General features: G+C 41.6%; 1 protein-coding gene across 2 annotated transcripts in view; it reads right to left on the reverse strand.

Annotated features, from left to right (window-relative positions):
- TMTC1 (transmembrane O-mannosyltransferase targeting cadherins 1) overlaps positions 1-18,676 on the reverse strand; it is a 145,813-nt gene that overhangs the window by 53,053 nt on the left and 74,084 nt on the right. For both annotated transcript variants that reach the window (XM_039383164.1, XM_027726647.2), the window contains exon 9: positions 9,467-9,588. In XM_039383164.1, coding sequence (XP_039239098.1) covers positions 9,467-9,588 — 122 coding nt within the window. The remainder of the gene's footprint in view (positions 1-9,466; positions 9,589-18,676) is intronic.

Below are 18,676 nucleotides of genomic sequence, written 5' to 3' on the forward strand. Positions count from 1 at the left end.
TACCTTAGGCATGCCCTGAATTGCAGTGAGGGCAGGGATGCACGCAGCAGGGAAACCCTCTGCGCCACTGCCATGTGTTTTTTGGCAGATTGCACACAGGGAGCTGTACAATGACAGATTTTTGTCTGTAATTTCTTTGGGTTAATATTGTTCCACCTGCAAAGAAGCAAAGTGATAGGAGGCACAAGCAGATGGCAACGAGGTGGCACACAGACCCCATTTTCCGTGGGACTCTACATGTATCACCCAATTAAAACTAGAGCCAAACCAGCAGATATTTAATATTTGCAAACACTTGGGTAATTAGATTACAAATTCAGCTTTTCCTTTGGCCATTATGGCTCCTTTCCCAAGGCAAGGCTGTTACTGACAATGCTTACACACAGTTCTGCTCTCACTCTGTGGATCACGTTTCTCTCAGATTTTAGTAAAAGTCAGGAACAGTTCTCACTGCATTTGGCTCTTGGTGATGGCATCTAATTAAAGACATGTGTTGCTAGTGCTGTAGCCCAAGATTATCAGGATGTTCTGCTACAGCAATCTGCCTGCATCAGAAACCATCTTACCCCCTCCATAAATTGCTTAGAGACATACTGCTGCACAAAGCTCCTGAAAAACCATGTTCTAGTCAGGCATTCTATTGTATTTTCCAAGTTGTGACTTTGCACAGCGCAGGTTTCCACTCCATAGAGGACTGCATGGGCAGAACAGGCTGAGAGCTGCAGTTCTGAGGGAACAGGCCTGTAAACCAGCAGTGCAGCTCCAGCCTTTTCTAACTCAGCCAGATAGAGCTGTAACCTCAGGAGTCGAAACAGGTGGGAGAAACTATGCAGAAAAGATGCCTTCCTTACACTTCTTAATGGTAATTTTGTGAATATCAAAACTTGTGAAGTAGTTGTTTGTGGGTTATTTAAAACTGATTTAATCTCAACTACACACATGTAAACTCAGAGTAAATCCACTGATCTCATCATACTGCAGATTTCAGAGCTCAGCCCAGAGAAGAATCCAGGTGCATAGATGCATACCTATCGGTTTGGAAAAGAGTTGCCTCTAAGCAGCCTGTCAAACCACGGAAGAAACACTGCCCTGTTCAGGGGCTGCTAATGCAACAAAAGGGATTATCTCAAAATTATACTGAGACCAGAAAATGCACTTGGCTTTGACATTTCACCCCGGAGGCTCTTTTTGGGCTGCAAAACTCCTTCCTGATTTCCAGCACTTATTTAAGATGACTCCCTTTCCCTCCATAAAAACCAACCCTCACTTTGAAGCTGCTCTGAAGCAAGTTTAACCCTTGTGTTCATGACTAAATACATACCCTGCTGCTGCCCTTCAGAGAACGAGCGCAGCCTGTCTGCTGCCAGGTCCAAATGCTGAACACAAACATTTTATTCTCTCAGTTTTATAGTTCCCCACAAGCTTCTGAGCCCCAGTCCCACACATATATTACCTGGCACAACACTCTTTATGTGCTCCTAGTCCCAGCCATTCCAGCTCTGCAGCCTGAGCAGAGGAAACACACTGAGAGGAAGAGCCAAAGTCAGCTGAAATGCAGCTTGCAGGCAGGGCTGTTGCTGCAGGGGAAAAGGCAGTTCATCCCTGTTAAACTCATCGGCTCTGCTCACACTTCTCTAATGGAGAGTAATTGATTGCAAAAAGCACACTTGGCATGCCCTGTGGGCTGTTCCTGCCTCACCAGAGCAGTCAGATGTGGAAAGGAGCACTGGCAAAAATAAGCATGGCCAGGGTGGCTCTTTCTGCCCCAAAATGCACTCTCAGGCACGCAGCTCCAGTGATCAGCTGTGCTGGCAGAGTAGCAAAGATGCTGTTTTATGAAAAATGTCAAGTTTTTCAAAGCTGGAGCTGTTTGGGCCAGGATAAAATCTGCACTTTAAAAAAAAAAAGTTTCCATCTAGAAAAAGAGTGTATTTGTATGTGCATGCTAGCTTGCACTTGAGTCATAAAATCATAGAATCATTAAAGTTGGAAAATACCTCCAAGGTCATAAAGTCCAACCTTTCAACAAACAAAAACATTTCCTGAGTCACACACAAAAGCCAGAAACTCAGAAGCTGGTGCACTCCCTGCAAATTGGATCACCTGGGTTCAAAACACTGTGCCAGGTGAGGCCCAGAGCTGGGGGTGCAGTGGGTGCACATGCAGAGTTTTGAGCTTGGGGTCCACAAAATTCCCCAGCCATGAAAGCCGGTGTGCTGATCTGAAATAACCACACTCCACAGCTGCAAATGTTTTCCAGAATTTTTAAAAAGTTTACTTTGCACTGCCAAACTTACTGCTGGATCAAGACTTTCCCTCACAGGTGGTACAAGGCTAGTCTAAGTTACAAGCTGGCTAACTGGACAAGAGTGCAATCATGGGCCTAGAACTGGTCTACGTTAAACTGCCACCGTGGAGTGGTCCAGCACGGTGTAGATCAGCACCAACAGTCCTGAAGAAATGCTGATGTGTGGCAGATGAACCCTGATGTCCCAACTCTCAGATGAGTGTTGTGTGTCCCCAAAGAGGCAATTCTGGGCCACTCTACCCAACTGTCCATTTCTGTTGTTCATCTCCTTTTGACTGTAAACTCCATCCTGGCCTGGAGAAATCTTTTGGTTTCCAACCTTTTTATCTAAAGTTTCATTATAGTCAGCAAACCTTGGCAAAAAGTTTTGGATTAACTGAAATGTCATATTTTTCATGGGAAAATGTTGCACCAAAACTTTCTCAATCAGATAGTACTACCAGTGAAAAACCTGTTTTAACAGTCATGTTTTAGACTAAATGTCCAAAGGCAAAGAGGATGCAGGATGTGTCTCTGTCACATGCAGACAATTAGCAGCATTCACTGGTACTGAGTTTTGGGGACAACGGGGAAAAGCGTTGTTTAAATTGCCTATCTCTTGGTAATGATGACCTGGAATTGATAAAGTTTTTCTTGGTTACTAGAGGTTTTAAAAAACTTAAGGAACACCACCAAGGTATAATATTTAACATACAAAAAAAAATCCCATTGGAAAAAAAACAGCTTTACAGCTCAGAAATATCAGTGTGACACCAAGGAACTGGCAGTGTACTTAACTTACTACTGAGTCTGCTGAATAGAATGTCAAATTTTCACTGCAATTAAGCAGGCTTTTCCTGGAATAGGCTGCAGGTTGTAATACAAAGACAGAGAGAACCACAAGCACTGGCAGAATACAGCTAATTTGGAAGGGTACCTTATGAGTTAGTGTTAAGACTTTGTCATTGGCTCTAAATTAAAAGCTATGCAGGCCTGTATTAAAGACACTTAGACATGATCAGCTAAGTCATCAAAATGATTTGCCTCCAGAAGCAATGTGGTCCTCTAGGCAGAACGTGATGTAATTAGAGGAAATACAGGAACTCTTCCTTATTAGAGAGAAAATATGCACTAGAAATTAATGATTCTGCTAACCCTTGAATGGCTATTCCAGCATTTGGACACATTTCCCTTCCTTTCCTTCCAAAAAGTCACGTGATAAACAAGCCCCCGTCATCAGAGTCTTTGAGTCCAAGATTTCACTTCCAACAGATTTCTATCTGAAATATTTACAGGTAATACAGAAACCTTTGAGGTTTTTCATTACTATATGAATTATGGAAAGAAAACATTTTATCAATGAAAAATCCTACACAATGCCATGGGAATTCCACAGAAATTTCCCTAAATCTTATACGCTTTAATGGGGAAGGGTCTGTATGATACAGTTTTAATTTAAATTCTGTAATAACTTCTGGAATTCTGTAGTAGGGACATAATTTTTCATTCAATTCCATCGCAAATCTCTAAAAACTCCATGTAAGAGTATTTTCTATTTAATTTCACAAGGCATCTTCTTAAGGCCCTTGTAAATAAGAACTCTTCTTTTAATCAACATGACCAAGTAGAATACTTCTACAAGATGACATTAACTTAATTTATTATTTTTAAAATCAATATCTTTAGCTATTTGTATAATTTTCAATAGCAGAATAAATGAATTTGAAGGTTTTCCTTTAACTTAATCTATCACAGCAAACCCAGAAATCTTTCCAGTATAGCCACTAATGTCCATAACTCCACACAAATTTAGCCTTCCCCTGAATCGATTGTACCTGTCCGAAAGGCAACACATTTCTCAAAAGCATGTTTTAAATTTAGTTAAAATAACGCAATATCACAGTCTAGACCAAATGTGCCATGAGCTAATCTTTTTCTGCTTTGCAGAATAAGTTCAGTTTTTATTCCTACAACTTTACTGCCTTTTGCCAAAATATATGGCACTAGCATCTCAGCATTTCTTGCCTGCATTAACAGGGAACGGCTGCTTTGATTTCTCCTTGAAGTGTTCAATAGGGATCGGGTAAGCCTTCCAAAACTAAAAGCAAAGTTTGGATATGCATCTGCAAGGTAGCTGCTCATAGCATTTAGCCTTCCTATAAGGAGTTATTTCTCATTAATTAATGAGAACTCTCTTTGCCCCCTTCTGAAAGGCAGAGTGGAGTTATTATCTCTGTTTCATAGATGGGGAAGCAGAACCAGAATCACTTCTCTCAGCTCAAGTCCTGACCACCTCACCTCCAGCCACGAGCCATTTTCCAGACTGCTGCTCAAATTGATACCCTGGGGCAGGGACAGGCACCCCCTCACAGTAAAGAGGGACTCAGCTGGGCCTGGGGTCTGATTGCCATCACATAATTCCCGCCCTTTCACTCCCAATGCCCTCAGGTCCATAGCTGAATTACAGGGAATATAATCCAATCCACTGCTTTTGAACTTCAGCTGCTCCATGGCCCTTGCAAGAACAGCAGCAACAGAGTACATAGATGAAATCATGTTTGTTTTAAGTAAATGGAACAGGTGTAGCTTACATTCCATATACAAATCCCAAATGAATCGTGGACTTAACTTGAAAACTGGTAAAAAGCTTAATTATGTTGCTGAATTGAGATCAGGGAGAAGATAAACAGGCTCCATGGAGCCAATGGGACTTTCATTGCTGACTTTGCTGGGGTCAGTGTTTGACTCCAATTGAAAAGAGAAGCTTCTTCTGTAAATCAGATGATCCCTTACAGGATCTGATCTAATACTGAAGGAATTCTGAAAGGTAAGCAGAAATTCAGCTCCTGGTGAACTTGTAGCTTCAAATAACAGTAAAGATTGGCAAAGAGAAAGCCACTCAGAAAGAGCAGCAAAGGAAACTGAAAATACATCACCACTCCATTGCACAGTTGGTCTTTAAGAAAAGGACAATAATGTAGAGAACATAACATGCTCCCAACAGAAAGAAGCAGCAGTAAATCCCATCCTCAACTGTCTGCCTTGTAAGCAATGGGGACTTCTGCTCAGGAATTACAGGGTTCATAAAAGTTACAGACAATTCCATTACCTACCACATTATTTTTCTAATCTCCAATCACAAAAGTTAATAATGTATAGAATTACACTAACTGGTAAAAATGCATTAGCACAAAGAATTGAAAACATGCTCCATGCAAAGGCAAAAATTCATATGGTCTCTACTTTGCTATGGCGTGGGGAAAGCTTTAACATGATGTGTTAAGTTACTGAAAAATACAAGTGTGCTTTTTTCCTGAATACTGGCTTTCTTGCAGATTTTGAGATAGATGGTGAAGCAAATGCTTCACTCCTGTATACAGCAGTGATCTCATCTTCTAGTATCGACAATTAAGGTTGCAACATCAACTCTTGATATAGAGAGGAGCTGGTAAAAAAAATGACAGCAACCCATAATTGCCTGTGCTAGGAAAGAGTAACTGTGCACTCTGCAACCCACTCACTGCATTACCCACCACAAACGAGTTGCCATAACAATGCTGCAGGTACCACTGGATTGCCTATTGCTGTCAGCAAATTGGAAATAACCCATGTAGCAATGTTTTGGTTGATTTGTTGGTTCACATGAGGTTGGGAAAACAGTATATGCTGTCCAGTTATGATACAGCAGCTCAGCCAGGAGCCACTGCTATCAGGCTAGCAGTGGAAGATGAAGAAAACACAGAAATTGCTGTGGTAGGTAAGGTGTGATCCCACAAGATGAGAGCAGGCTCAGCTCTGTTGGTCCATCAGGAGGGATGCAGCTCCTAGACAGTCCAAGAGTTTGCATTGCCTCTCCTTGTTTCTGCATGGTGAAGGGCTACACAGAGGAAGAGCTGGTGCTCCTGTGTAAGTACAGACAAATTGCTCACAACTCAAAATAACTGGATGCACAGTTGTTCTGGATTTTCAAACAATTAGGCTGCCTGTGGTGTTCTGAGCAGAGTTAACATGGACACTTTGAAGAGGGGAAAACCTCTGGTTTAAGACTTTCACTGATCTAGCTATTTATTGTGATGCTTCTTTGAAAAATTGTAGAGAGTTGTATCCTGTCCACCACTCCCAAGGCAAGTATTTCACACCCCTTGCCCTCCTGAAAACAAGCCTTCCCCTCTTATGGGCAATAAAACAACAACAAAAAAATTTTAAAGTTAAAAGACAACAAGTTGTTTTCCAATTAAATTTTTCAGGCTAAAGCAATACTATTATTAAAAATTCCTGATTTAAACAAGTAAGTGCTTGTAACCCTGAAATGAAAAATAAATACAAGAAATATTTTCTCCAAATATTTCTGTTTAGCTAAACCCAATTAAAGAAAACATTGAACCATTTTGGTATAGCTTATATGTCTCTCCCCCGAGGCAGGGCAGCATACAGAAGAGGAATTGTTCCAAATACCCATCAATCCCCAGAAGACAAGACCCAGCCATATAATTACACATCAAGTAAAAGGCTTATTTCTTGCTTCTTTCTATTTACAACATCTTTTACATAAATTCTTGGGTCCTTACTTAACTTTTATTGAAAAGAAAATGATTGACATTTTCCCCAGGTAACGACTGAGCAACACTGAACTAGGATTTAAGGCTGTGACACACACAGACAACTGTCACATCCATAATACCCGTGTCACATCCATAAATATTAATAAAAGGCTATTACTCGAAACAGAGATAGAAAAGCATCTTCCAGCATAAGCCCAAAAACATAAATCACGGAGTCCTCTCCATCTGACTGAGGACTTTTGTGTAAATAAAGCTGAATGACAACCTCTGATTTGCTGTGTTTTAGAGAAGGAATGGTGAAGGATAGGAAAACCCCTTTTCAAGATGTAATATGAGAAAATTGCTAAAGGCTGTTCTAAATAAAGAACACAAGCACTTCCCAAAGCCAGCGTTACTAAACTCCATGTTCCCAAGGGGAAAAAACAAAACAAAACAAAATCACATTATTTTTGTGCTGCCATAGTCATGAATGTTTGCAGAAGTCCCCCCCATCACTCATGCCATTTTGCATCTGGAGGATGCTCAGCTCTCTCCAGATCCTTTGGCTGGAAACTGCCCACCTCTCCCATCCACTGCCAGGGTTTGCCTTCCCTTTTCATGCCAGGTACCTGCCAGCCTGAGCTAAGAGCAAAAACCAAATATTGCAAAGCAGGACAGGACTGATCCGAGCAAAGTATGAGATTCAGGGACTCTGACACAGATTTACTCCAGAGTAATCATTTAATCCTCCTGCCTCAGTTTTCCTAACTGTAAAAAAGAAAAAAAAAGTAGCAACTATCAATTACCTACTTTGTAGGTCATATATTTGCAAAGCCCTCAGGGAAATGAAAAGCATTATACAAACTATATGCACACATGTTAACGCTGATTAATTTTCTCTGTGCAAACATACCCTTTTTTCTTCTTCATTGCCCCTCCTCTCATTATATCAGCAGTCTCATCTGGAGGAGGACAAGGAACTGCTGACAGCTGAAGTATTTCCCCGCAGTTGTTCTTTTGAGATTCAGAAAAGCAACCACTCAACACAGCCCTGTGCTCAGCTGACTGTTTCCTTAATAGCCTTGCGCTTTCATGTGTTTCCTCATTTTCTGTTACATGAATTTAAAGCAATCTGATTTCCAAGTTAATTTGAAATGATGCAAGATCCATTAGTTGAGGGTATCATCTGCAAAATAACTCTGAGGGACAACTTTCACTCACTATACTTTCAAGTACACTCCCAGCAAACAAAGGAAGGGCTAGTGATGTGAATAAAGTCAGCAGGATTTGACCTAAAAAGCATGTCAGTATATAGAGGCACAGGAATGCAGCCTAACTGCATAAGAAGTTTGTAATAAATGTAATAGCTCCTACACAGCCTGAGTTTTACACCAGTGAGCAGCCCTTTTGTGGTAGTGCTTACACAAATGACAATCAGAATATATACAGTTTTGCAAAAGACCATCTATAAGCATTTTTCTTAGGACGTTTGGATCCACAATTTCTGAGGAATACAATTTAAACATTTTGTGGAATAAACCTTTTGTTTCAGTTGTCACAAATCCAGAGTGAAATGGGGTACTTGTGCTGGTCAACAGCTCCACAGTGGCAGTTCCCATTAGATATAACTCATGTTGGCCCTCTGCATCCAAGGGTAGAAGTTGGCTTTCTGACTTGCAGCGTCCATTTATGATCATGGATGGAACAAACTGCAGTGGCAGATGTTGCTCAGAGAGGCTGTGGAGTCTCCCTTTTTGGACATACTCAGAGCTGCTTGTACATGTCCTAGGCAACAGTATCTGCTTGCACGCGGGATTTCTATCAGATCCCAAGGTCCTTTCCAACCTCAACCAGCCTGTGTTTCTGTGAAATGGGCAATGGTCTGGTGCCTCTTGGATGCATGGCCTCTGACTGCCACTGCATCCTCTGGTCTGGATACTTTAGAGATGTCAGAAGTAACACCTCAAAGTTGTCCTTGAGTAAATGCAACTGGAAGCACCCAGACTGCTGAACTGTTAGAGACTGAAAGCTGTGGGAAATTTCAGGGCACTGGCCAAGGAGTGGAGACGTGGCTGGATTTTCCTCACCCTGTTCAACAGCTGCAAATCCTCCACTCTTAGATATGCAGTCAATAGCTTACAAGCAGGAGTTCATGCTCCTATTCCACAACTGAAGCCAGCAGCCTTTTAAGCAATAGGCTCCTGACCACCTAATGTAGTGGGAAAGCTGAACAATACCACAATAACAATATCACAGGTTAACTTTTCAGCTACTGTCCTTAAGTAAAGACATCAAACAATTTAATTTGATAATGCTACCAAGAAAGAAAATCTTCGGGGACAATGCCCAAGAAAGACTACCTCATCTCTGTATTGAGCTGTGACAAGTATACCAAAAAAAAAATCCATGTTCAAAAAAAAAAAAAAGAAGGGATTTTAGGTAGCTTTGCTCCTGCCAAGCAATCTGCTCTCAGCTGACTGTAAAATCTCTCATGCTATCACACCAAAACTAAAAGGCAGAGAATACACTAACTAGCAGTGTGATGTTTGAAGTATTTAAAAGTGAAGAAGCAATTATGCCTGCTTTTAGAAAATGAGATAGTGGTCTCATCAGAAACAAATTCAATTGCAGTAGTTACCTTGGCATGTAAAGGACTCGCTCTGCCACAACAAATCCCACCCTGAAGAAGAGGTTGCTGGCTGGGATGAATGGGAAAACCAGGAACAACAAGCCAACCAAAACTTCTTTGTGTTCCAGTTTCTGCAATAATACAAAATGAAACAAGAATCAACTAAAAAAATCCACTTGATTCACCACTAACTTTCCCCTTTCCTTTTGGGAGTCATAAAAAAAGCAACTTAGATTAACGTTCGATATGTTTTGCATTTAAAAGAAATTATTCCAAGACATTGTTCTTTGATATTTATGCAGTTTGTGCATTTAATATGCCCAGAAAGTGCACAAACATTATACACAGTGTCTATTATTACCCTCGGTATCTTTTCCAAGGTCAGCTCTCCCATATGCATGGTATAGCCAGTACTGAGGATATAACCCACAATGGTAATATATAAGTATAGAACAGTGTAAATATATACATTAGTATGTCTATAGCAGTGTGACTGTATGTAAATACACAAATGCATATCACATACACACAGAGTGCTGTGTTCAATCCTAAATGTTTATAACAGAGAAAAAACCGTTCAGTCAGACACATTTTGTGTAAAGAAAACTAGCCCCAAATGACACATTAATGCAGTCATTTTATCCCTTTCAAGGAAATATCTAAACTTGAAATGATACTTTTGCACACAAGGTCTCCATACTCACACAGAGTCAGAAATCTGAGACACACTGTATGCTAAAATTAATGTTTTTCACTTGAGCTCAGTTAATGCCCTTCACTTGTGCTCACTTCAATGTTAGTTCACTCTTTGAACAGAAATCAAATTACTACATGCAATTCAAAACAACTGTGATCTGTGTGGCCAACACAAGTGTCTCAGGATGCCGCGATCAGCAGCGGCCACTGATCCCGCCATGGAGAGACCCAAGCCTCCTTGGGCGAGTTGAATTTCAGATTTAGCTCCACACCAAGAAGGCAAAGCAGCTCTTGCTTTCTTCTGATGTTCTTAAAGAATGACATCAGGCTAACAGAAGTGTAGCTTTAGGCCTGCTCAATCACTCAGGCAGCCATCTGTGCTTTCATGCCCCGCGATACCGCTCCTCATCAGCCGCCCGATGAAGAAGCTTTGTCACGCTTAGAAACAGATGCAACCAGAATCACTTAATGGTTGCGGTACTTTCTAATTGTTGTGGGCAATTTCTCAACTTTGGAGAGCAAATTGACTTCTCTGCTGGAGGGAGCTAAATTTAGGATCGCTGAACAAGATTTTTGAGCAGAGAAAGGGAGACCAATCAATGATGCTGGGCCAAGCAGTACAACCTGTCTTGCTTTTGCAAAGCTACAGACTGCAACACCAGTTACCACTGGTCTAGACAGTGGCTGAAATTCAGAAGCCTTACTATTAAAATATATTCATTCTATTCTATGGGAAAGACAATGAACATTTTCTATGGGTACCAAATGCACAGGTCCAAGTCAGGAGGCTCTGATGTTGCTTTAGAGGAGCTGAACCCTAGGATCACAAAAAAGTGCACTAGTTTCCCCTGTCTCAAAGAGGAAAGATGAGACAGAGAGAGGAGTAGAATTGATGTCCCCAGACTTCTTTATCAATATCTGCTTTAAACAGCACCACAGTTATCTGTGGTGCTTCTAGTATCCACTTTTTCAGTGTCTTGGAATTACAGTTACTAGTGCCTACATGCAGTCACAAGAACACCTAAAATATATTGTTCTCAGAGCTGAAGCTGACACCAATCCATAAAGCTGATGAGCAGAGCTGCCCAGTAATGGTCATTTTGGCTTCTAATTACAATAGAAAATCGAACAGAAAAAAAAAGGATTAAAAATTATTTCTCAACTCTGAATGCAAATTATCAGTCCTCAGCTCAACTCCAACTTTCCTCCCATTCAGCTCTGGAAATATACTCCATTTTCTCCTGCCATTTGGCACTTCCTTCCCACCTTGTCTGACTTAATTATGGTGCCCATTTTCTGCCACTACTCTACCCCAGGGGTTTAGCCACAAAAACCCGGAGGCACAAGAAGGTATGTTGGGCCAAAGGGAGTGCACTGCTAATGCATAAAATGTTCTCTGCCACCAAGATATGCACTTGCTTTCAAATAAACCAGTTATCGAATACTTCTCCAATTATTGTTCATTAAATCAATAATTGGGAAAACAACCTCTAGTTAAAAATCTCTAGGAAGGACATGGTGTTACTCAAGGCTGCAACACTGTAGATAAGCAAAGGAAACTGAATGCTAGAGAAAGACAAAACTTGTACATCAAATGGGAAAGAGGAAAATGTGGGAATTAGCTCAGCTGAAGGAGAAAACAGTACTGCATGCACAGTTCTTCACAACACGTCACAACTCTGGGTTAATGCCATTGAGGGCTGCCAGCTCAGTCCCTTGGGCAGGGCTCAAAGACAGCAGACCAGCACTCACAAACCAGCCTCATGAAGCAGCAGAACCCTCCACGGTGCTACTGATTTCTGAAACAAAAAATAACTGGCAGTGGCCTTTCTGAAGCATTCCATTGAGGCAGAGGCTTTTGTGAAGAGCTGGTCCTCGAAGGCCAGGCTGCAGCTGGTTTTGTGCTACGCGTGGTCCTGCCTGTGAGCCGACAGGTCAAACTGCTGTGGTCATCCCAGAGCTCACTCTGGGCTTCTCTCCTCTGCCCAGATAGTAATGTCTCCAAAATTTGTCCAGGGACTTCATGTATGACATCTTGGCACTGTGGTTGGGTCCTGCCTGGGAGGAGAGGCTGGGGAGACCCTCCAGGCAGGGCAGGACAAATAGGTGTGGTTGGTGGGCATGTGAAACTCATCCGTGGCCATCAGCAACACAGTCTGGATGCAGCCTCTGGCTCAAGCAACTTCCAAGTGACTGGCTGCCCACAGTTTGGAATTCATACTGGAGGACAAAGCTCCCCTGTTCACGGCCAGATCTTATCTCTCACTTCCCTAAACAGTTTCTACTGACCAATTAGATACTGACAAAACCGGCCTTTGCCCTGACCAGAGAGCTGCACATTCTTCTATCCCAGCCTTGCCAGGGCACAGCAGAGCTACCTGTCCCTGCCTTTCCAGCAAGGGCTAACATCTGCCAACCTGGGCAGCTCAGGGAAAACAGAAGGACAGAAACGCAACCACAATGTGTTGAAAGGATTGTATGTACCAGGGGTGATAACTGTAGACAGCTAAAAGCTAACAGCACAAGTCATAAGATACCATATTCTTCTTTATCCTTTTTCCCAACAAATTTACTTAGGATTCCCCTTCTATTCCCCTTTTCCCTGGAGGGACTGACAGATTTATAAATAAGTAAGTAAGCAGGACAGAATGGCACAAGATCCTCAGGGAGTGGTACCGTAGGGTTGCAGGAACAGAGGACAGCAGGATCTCCCATGCAACTCAAGCCAGAGGAGATGCTTTTCACCTGTCTTTTAAATAAAACAGACTCAATCTGTTACATTTTCCAGGCAAGGAAATAAAAGAAATATTGGGACCATATATTTGGTTTAACTACTTTGGTCATATGAGCCCACCTGAAACAGCTGAGCTAAAGGTGTCAGAATCAGCATCTTTCGGGTACCCAGAGCAGTAGTAAAAGCTTTTAAAGAGTAATAGGCAATTTTGTTTGTCTTCCTTTTTCCTTTGGTCAAAAAAAGCTAGGACTAGAAATTACAGATCACTTCATTCCTTTTACAGAGAGACAATTCCTTTCATCTTAAAGGAAGTGCTTTCTTTTGGAAATACAAAACTTATCTTTCTGTCAGAGAGGTCTCTCTCTGGGAGGGAAAAAAAATAATCAATGAACACCTTTGAATTAACCTTAGAACAATTCCTCCTGTTAAGGACAAGCTGACTTCAAATCAAAATAGCATTTCTTATAGTAAATAGCTTGGTGGGAGAGAGGAGTTTTCAAATTCACATCTAACTCATTACAATTAAGCCTTCAATATACTGTAACCAAAAAAAACCCAACAACAAACCAACGAACCAAACAAAAAACCAATCAAGAAAAGAGCCTTTTAAATTACTTTTCATAGACTTATCAAAGAACTAAAGAACACTACTTCTCCCAAGTAAAGTGTCACACTATCTCAAACAAAATATCAAAGAATCACTCCAAGGTCAAACATCATCAATACAGCAATAAATCTCAAAAATTGCTTCCTTGGCAACTTGGGGGAAAACGGAGAAACCCTTGATTTCACAACTGAAAGAAGTCCTTCCATATTACATAGAAGACATTCCTGAGCCATAAATAAGTATTTGCTGACTACGGCTAAATCACAAGTCTTCTACAAGTCAGAGCCCTCAAAGTATGAGTGCAGGAGGTGCACAGATTACTTCAACATATCTGTCCTAACTGTGGACCTGCATAAGCCCACTGTAAATTCCTTACTTTTTCCCTTGAGAAAACATCGTCTGAGGTGCCAGATCCATCAAGTCCCAGATCCATTAAGTCTAGACTGTGATGACAGGACTGATGTTCACATCCCCTGGCACCTCCAAGGGCCGAGGCATTGGAAAGCAGAGCCATGAGGACAGCATTCCTTTTGGCTGGATTAAGTTGCACCTCAGGGAAGACAGCAGCTGGGCAAACAAACCTAAGCAAATTCCATTCTGTTCTACCTCTGAGTATTTCCAAAAGTGTTTATACATGCTTGCCTGTTTGATGGGAAGGTAGCAATCAAATGGGTTTAATTTCTTCCTCTAACAGTTTATTTTGAGAATGAGGCAAGTGCCACCTCTTCACCATTTAGAACCAACAGCTCCATGGAATAAAGACTTCCTTCCTACCAAATGCATCAATCACCCTCAGACAGTGAGCTCTGGATGGCCATTGCAGCCAGTGAGATGTTGTGCTTGGAACATCTAACTGCATGCACAGAAAAGCTGGCATCCAGGAAAGTTGGGAGTGCATGGCTGTATAAAAGCAGTGATTGCTATTCCTCATTTTCAAATGCTTGCAGGTCTAGGAGGTAAGTGCATTATCCATCAAAAGAGACACAGAGATTCAAAGAGGCTATGTGATGGCCTGTAGACCACAGACAGAGGATGACACTTCTTCAGTTTATTCCTAACAGCCATTTGTGCAAGCTCTTAGTGCAGACAGCACACAAACCTAGTTCATGTATTCCTGCTGTACCACTCTCTCATGAAGCCACAAGTAGCTTGGCAACACAACTCCTCACCAGCCTGCATCAAACCACTGGCAGTGTCTCACCTGGCAAGAGGTCAGGATCTGCAAACATCTACTCTTGCACTTTCCACATCTACAGTATTAAAGATAAAAGGGACGGTGTAGGATGCACATCAAATTCACTCTGCATTCATGATGATAAAAAGAAAGCATAAGCTAATCAGGGATTCATTTCTTCACAGGAAAAAAAAATCCCTGTGGTTGTAAAGCTCCCAGAAGCAAGCACTGGGTGCTCCCAATCCAACCTCACTGGTGCAGGCACAGATAGGTCATGGCACAGCTGTACCATCCTCCATGTACCATCAGCATGGTCTCCTTTAGGTCACCAGCAGAAATCAGGATGAGACATGCACATCTTTATCTTCTGTGACCAAACAGGTGGGCACTGTGGAGCTGAGGCTGTTTCACTCTGCTGCCTGTGCCACTATTTCTAAGTGAATGATGCCAAAAGTCAGGTGTCAACAGATGGTCTGAAAAACTCAAACATTTGGTAAGGCAAAGGTAACTTCCCAGCTTCAAATCTGGCTCAGACATCTGGTTTAATCAGCTTGCTCCTACAAATAGAGCCACAAATTCTGTAATCACTACAATTTATCAGTTTTATTCTTTCATCTCATTTAAAAAAATTAAAAAATCAGCATCTTCAGTAGCACCAGCTGCTTGAATGCCAGGCTTATCAAGTCACTGACTTCCTAAAATAACTCAATTTTCCTTGGCGATCATCTAGTTTTGATAGAAATCACTCACAGTTACTACTGACTAGAATTAATCACATTTTATACTTCACAGATAGTCCAGAGCCGTGGAGATTTACAACACTATTTTGACCATCACTTCTGTTTGCTTATTAACTACCTGACACACTGATACTATTTCAAGTATTTGGCAACAACAAAACCTACTTTCCAGTTCACCAGCTGCAGCACCTGGTGTACCTGCAGGAACTGGTGTACAGGCAAACACACACCAGTCAGGATCTGAATAAAAACCCTTGAAAGTAGCATTGTCTTCCCAACCCAGGATTATACGAAGAGGAATCCTTGGCACGTATCTCAGACCACCCTAACAAGATCTTTCCAATTCCAGAAGGAATCAAGTCCTGGTCTGTAAAACAGGTAAAACAGCATTTTTTTCAGAAGTGCTGAAAGTGCCTAAAAAGTTTACATCAATGGGAGCTGTGGACACTCAGCAGCTCTGGAAATCAGTCTTTCAATTATAGAATAAAAGCAGAAAATAGTCCTTTCTCACTCCTATAACCAACAGCATGACATAGAAGTATATTCTACAATACTTCACTTTTTACTTTAGTGTCTTATAGTAAAATTTTGATATCTATTATTTTCTTTTCCCCTGTAGACGTCAGCTACCCATCCATTCAGCTGCGTGTTTACAGTCTTTTTAACCCAGGTTTCTACAACTCCCTGAAGATATAAGCTCATTTTCCTAATCCTTAATCTCTGCAACCTCTAATTCCACTTGACAAGCCAATTTGAGCAAGATGAAGGAGCACACACATCTTTGAAAGAGAAGTGAAACATTCCAAAAGGAAATAGGAAAATCAACAAATTGCTCCAGGAATTCAAATAATGCTTTTGACCTTCTGGTGGTTTTTCCCTCTTCCCTTTCATTCTATGACTGCAGGCTGTTTCACCAAGTGGGGAAAACAAAACAAAACAGGCAAAATCTAAGGCACACTGCTTGCAGTACATAAAAGAATGATCTTTGGAAAAGCAACTCTGTTCTTGGCAAGTTTGCTCTTAAGAAGGGAACAAGGAACAAGAGGATTCTAACAAATATAGCACAATCGCTTGGCACCCTAATGTTTTACTAAGGCCAAATTGCCACGATGAGCACCATTACCTCCCCCAGCTATAAATTTCTTGGTCCTCATTTCCCCTACCCTCTCCTACTCACCCCTATTACTGTGCCACTCCAAACCTTTCAGCTCTGAGCGGGCCTTGAAACATTAACTCAAATCAGAAGAAGAAAATGGTAGAATAAAAGGAGTATTTCAGTGTTAATATACTGAAAATGGCAGAACTACCTGCCCCTATGAAAATGACCTTCCTAGCGTGACAAACTCCTGCAGGTGTTAAGAGCCTGTTTGGTGAGATGCTGAATATATTCATGGTGAGCCAAATCAGAAGTACTACAGCTATGGTTATAATTACTCACGAGTGTATCACACTCCCAACCCGTTATTTCAAACATCTACTGAGAAAAAGAGCGAGGTGTTTTGATAGTTCTTGTGTTTGCTTTTTTGATCCAGAATAGCAGTCACAAACATACTAAGGAAGGATTTTCCTTTCACTTGAGTCTGTCAGCTGGCACAACAAGCACCCTGGGAAGGCTTTCCTGTTTCTTCCAGCCCCACCAGGGACCTGCACACAGCTGATCCGTTTGCAGCAGTCGACAGAGCAGAAATGCAGCCACAGAGGCACTCGGGGTGCCCGCAAGGGACTCCCCCCCTTCCCCCAGCTTTCACTAAACAGAGTCTTTCTGGCTTATTACTCTCTCCCTGCAGCAAATATTAACAACAGAAGCAGCATAGAAAAAACTCACTGCTAAGGATTAAGAACATCAGCCCTGACCTTCTCTCTCTCTGTGGAAGGAATTCAAGTGGCCCTCAGGAAAATGAAAGCAGGATTTATTTTAAATGGACCTTTTATGAAAATGACTGTGGTTTCCAGCTCGTCAGATAGACTCCATCAGTGAATAGCCTTATTCACCTTGCTGTGCCTTTGACGTAGGTATTGTTCTGGAAGTGTTATGGCATATAAATTTTGCTAGGCATACTTTCTAACTATGCTGGTACTACTGTAGAATATTATAAAAGGCAATTGTTCCCCAGAAAGGTCCATAAGCTGTGATTTATTAAGGAAATGCCAACCTGGGAAACGAGGCAAGGGCCTCAAGAGTGCAGGGTAAAGTAAATAGCATAACAGAATACACACAGTGAGTGCTAGCAAAAACAACAGAAACACGCACACAAAGAAGAGATACAAATGAATTCCACTCCTTGATGGAATTGAACATTGTCAGCTAAGAAATTTAGCCTTCAAGTGACTGAAGAATATACTCAGATGATTTTCATACATATAATCTACCAGAAAAATGGCAGTATGATGCCAATTACAGCACGAATTAAAGTCATCATAATTTGGTATAAAATGCTTTGTCTTGGCTAAGAAGCACTATGCAGGGAAATTTAAAGAGGCAGCATTACCTTTAAAATTAGACTCAAAGTAAAAAACTACCAACTGTAGAATATGAAAGATCAGGATAATATGTATCTCAGTCGCATTTAATGAACATAACCTGAAAACCATCACAACTTCCTGTACCATATGTAGCCACATCACACAGAGCAGAAGAGTGTGTTCTTTGAAAAGGTATATCCTAGAGGACACTAGACATATCTTTTTAACTGACGTGAAACGTAAGCAGCACTCCCTCCTCAGACATGAGACTGCTGCACATCATCATGTGTTCCTGCTGAACAGGTAGAAGGTGCTGTGAACCACCATAAGGTCCCTCCATAGTGCTGGTCATGAGCACAGATGCATGATGGCCAAGCAATATGAGGCACGATACGTTCCCCCAAAGTGGTCAGGTACAAAAGCTACTGTTTCAAATTAGTTTTCCAGGTCAGCTGGCTCTGAACTAGCCCATGGCACACACACGTGAGGTATCCCACTATCAGCCCTCCGTGTATGAGGTACTAATGGAAAGTGGAATCCCATCCATCATGTACTCTGTACATACACATTCACGGCTACAACTACAGGACAAGCCGCATTTTAATCACACTGCTAATTAAGCAGCGACCTAAAAATGCCATGCAGAGTGGCACCTGAAGGGTCTTCCTTTCATGCTCGTTGAGTTATTATGACATGTCAAAGAAATAACTGTCACCCTGATGATAATGCCAAGAATTGTTGTCCTCCCTTCAGTTCTCCAGGTGCTCGCCGTTTCTTCCAGGATAGGAAGGCAGCCCTGTGGGCC

Source organism: Pipra filicauda, unplaced genomic scaffold (assembly GCF_003945595.2).
Source record: "Pipra filicauda isolate LSUMZ 115617 unplaced genomic scaffold, ASM394559v2 scaffold2_size9829703_pilon, whole genome shotgun sequence".
Lineage (NCBI taxonomy): Eukaryota > Metazoa > Chordata > Aves > Passeriformes > Pipridae > Pipra > Pipra filicauda.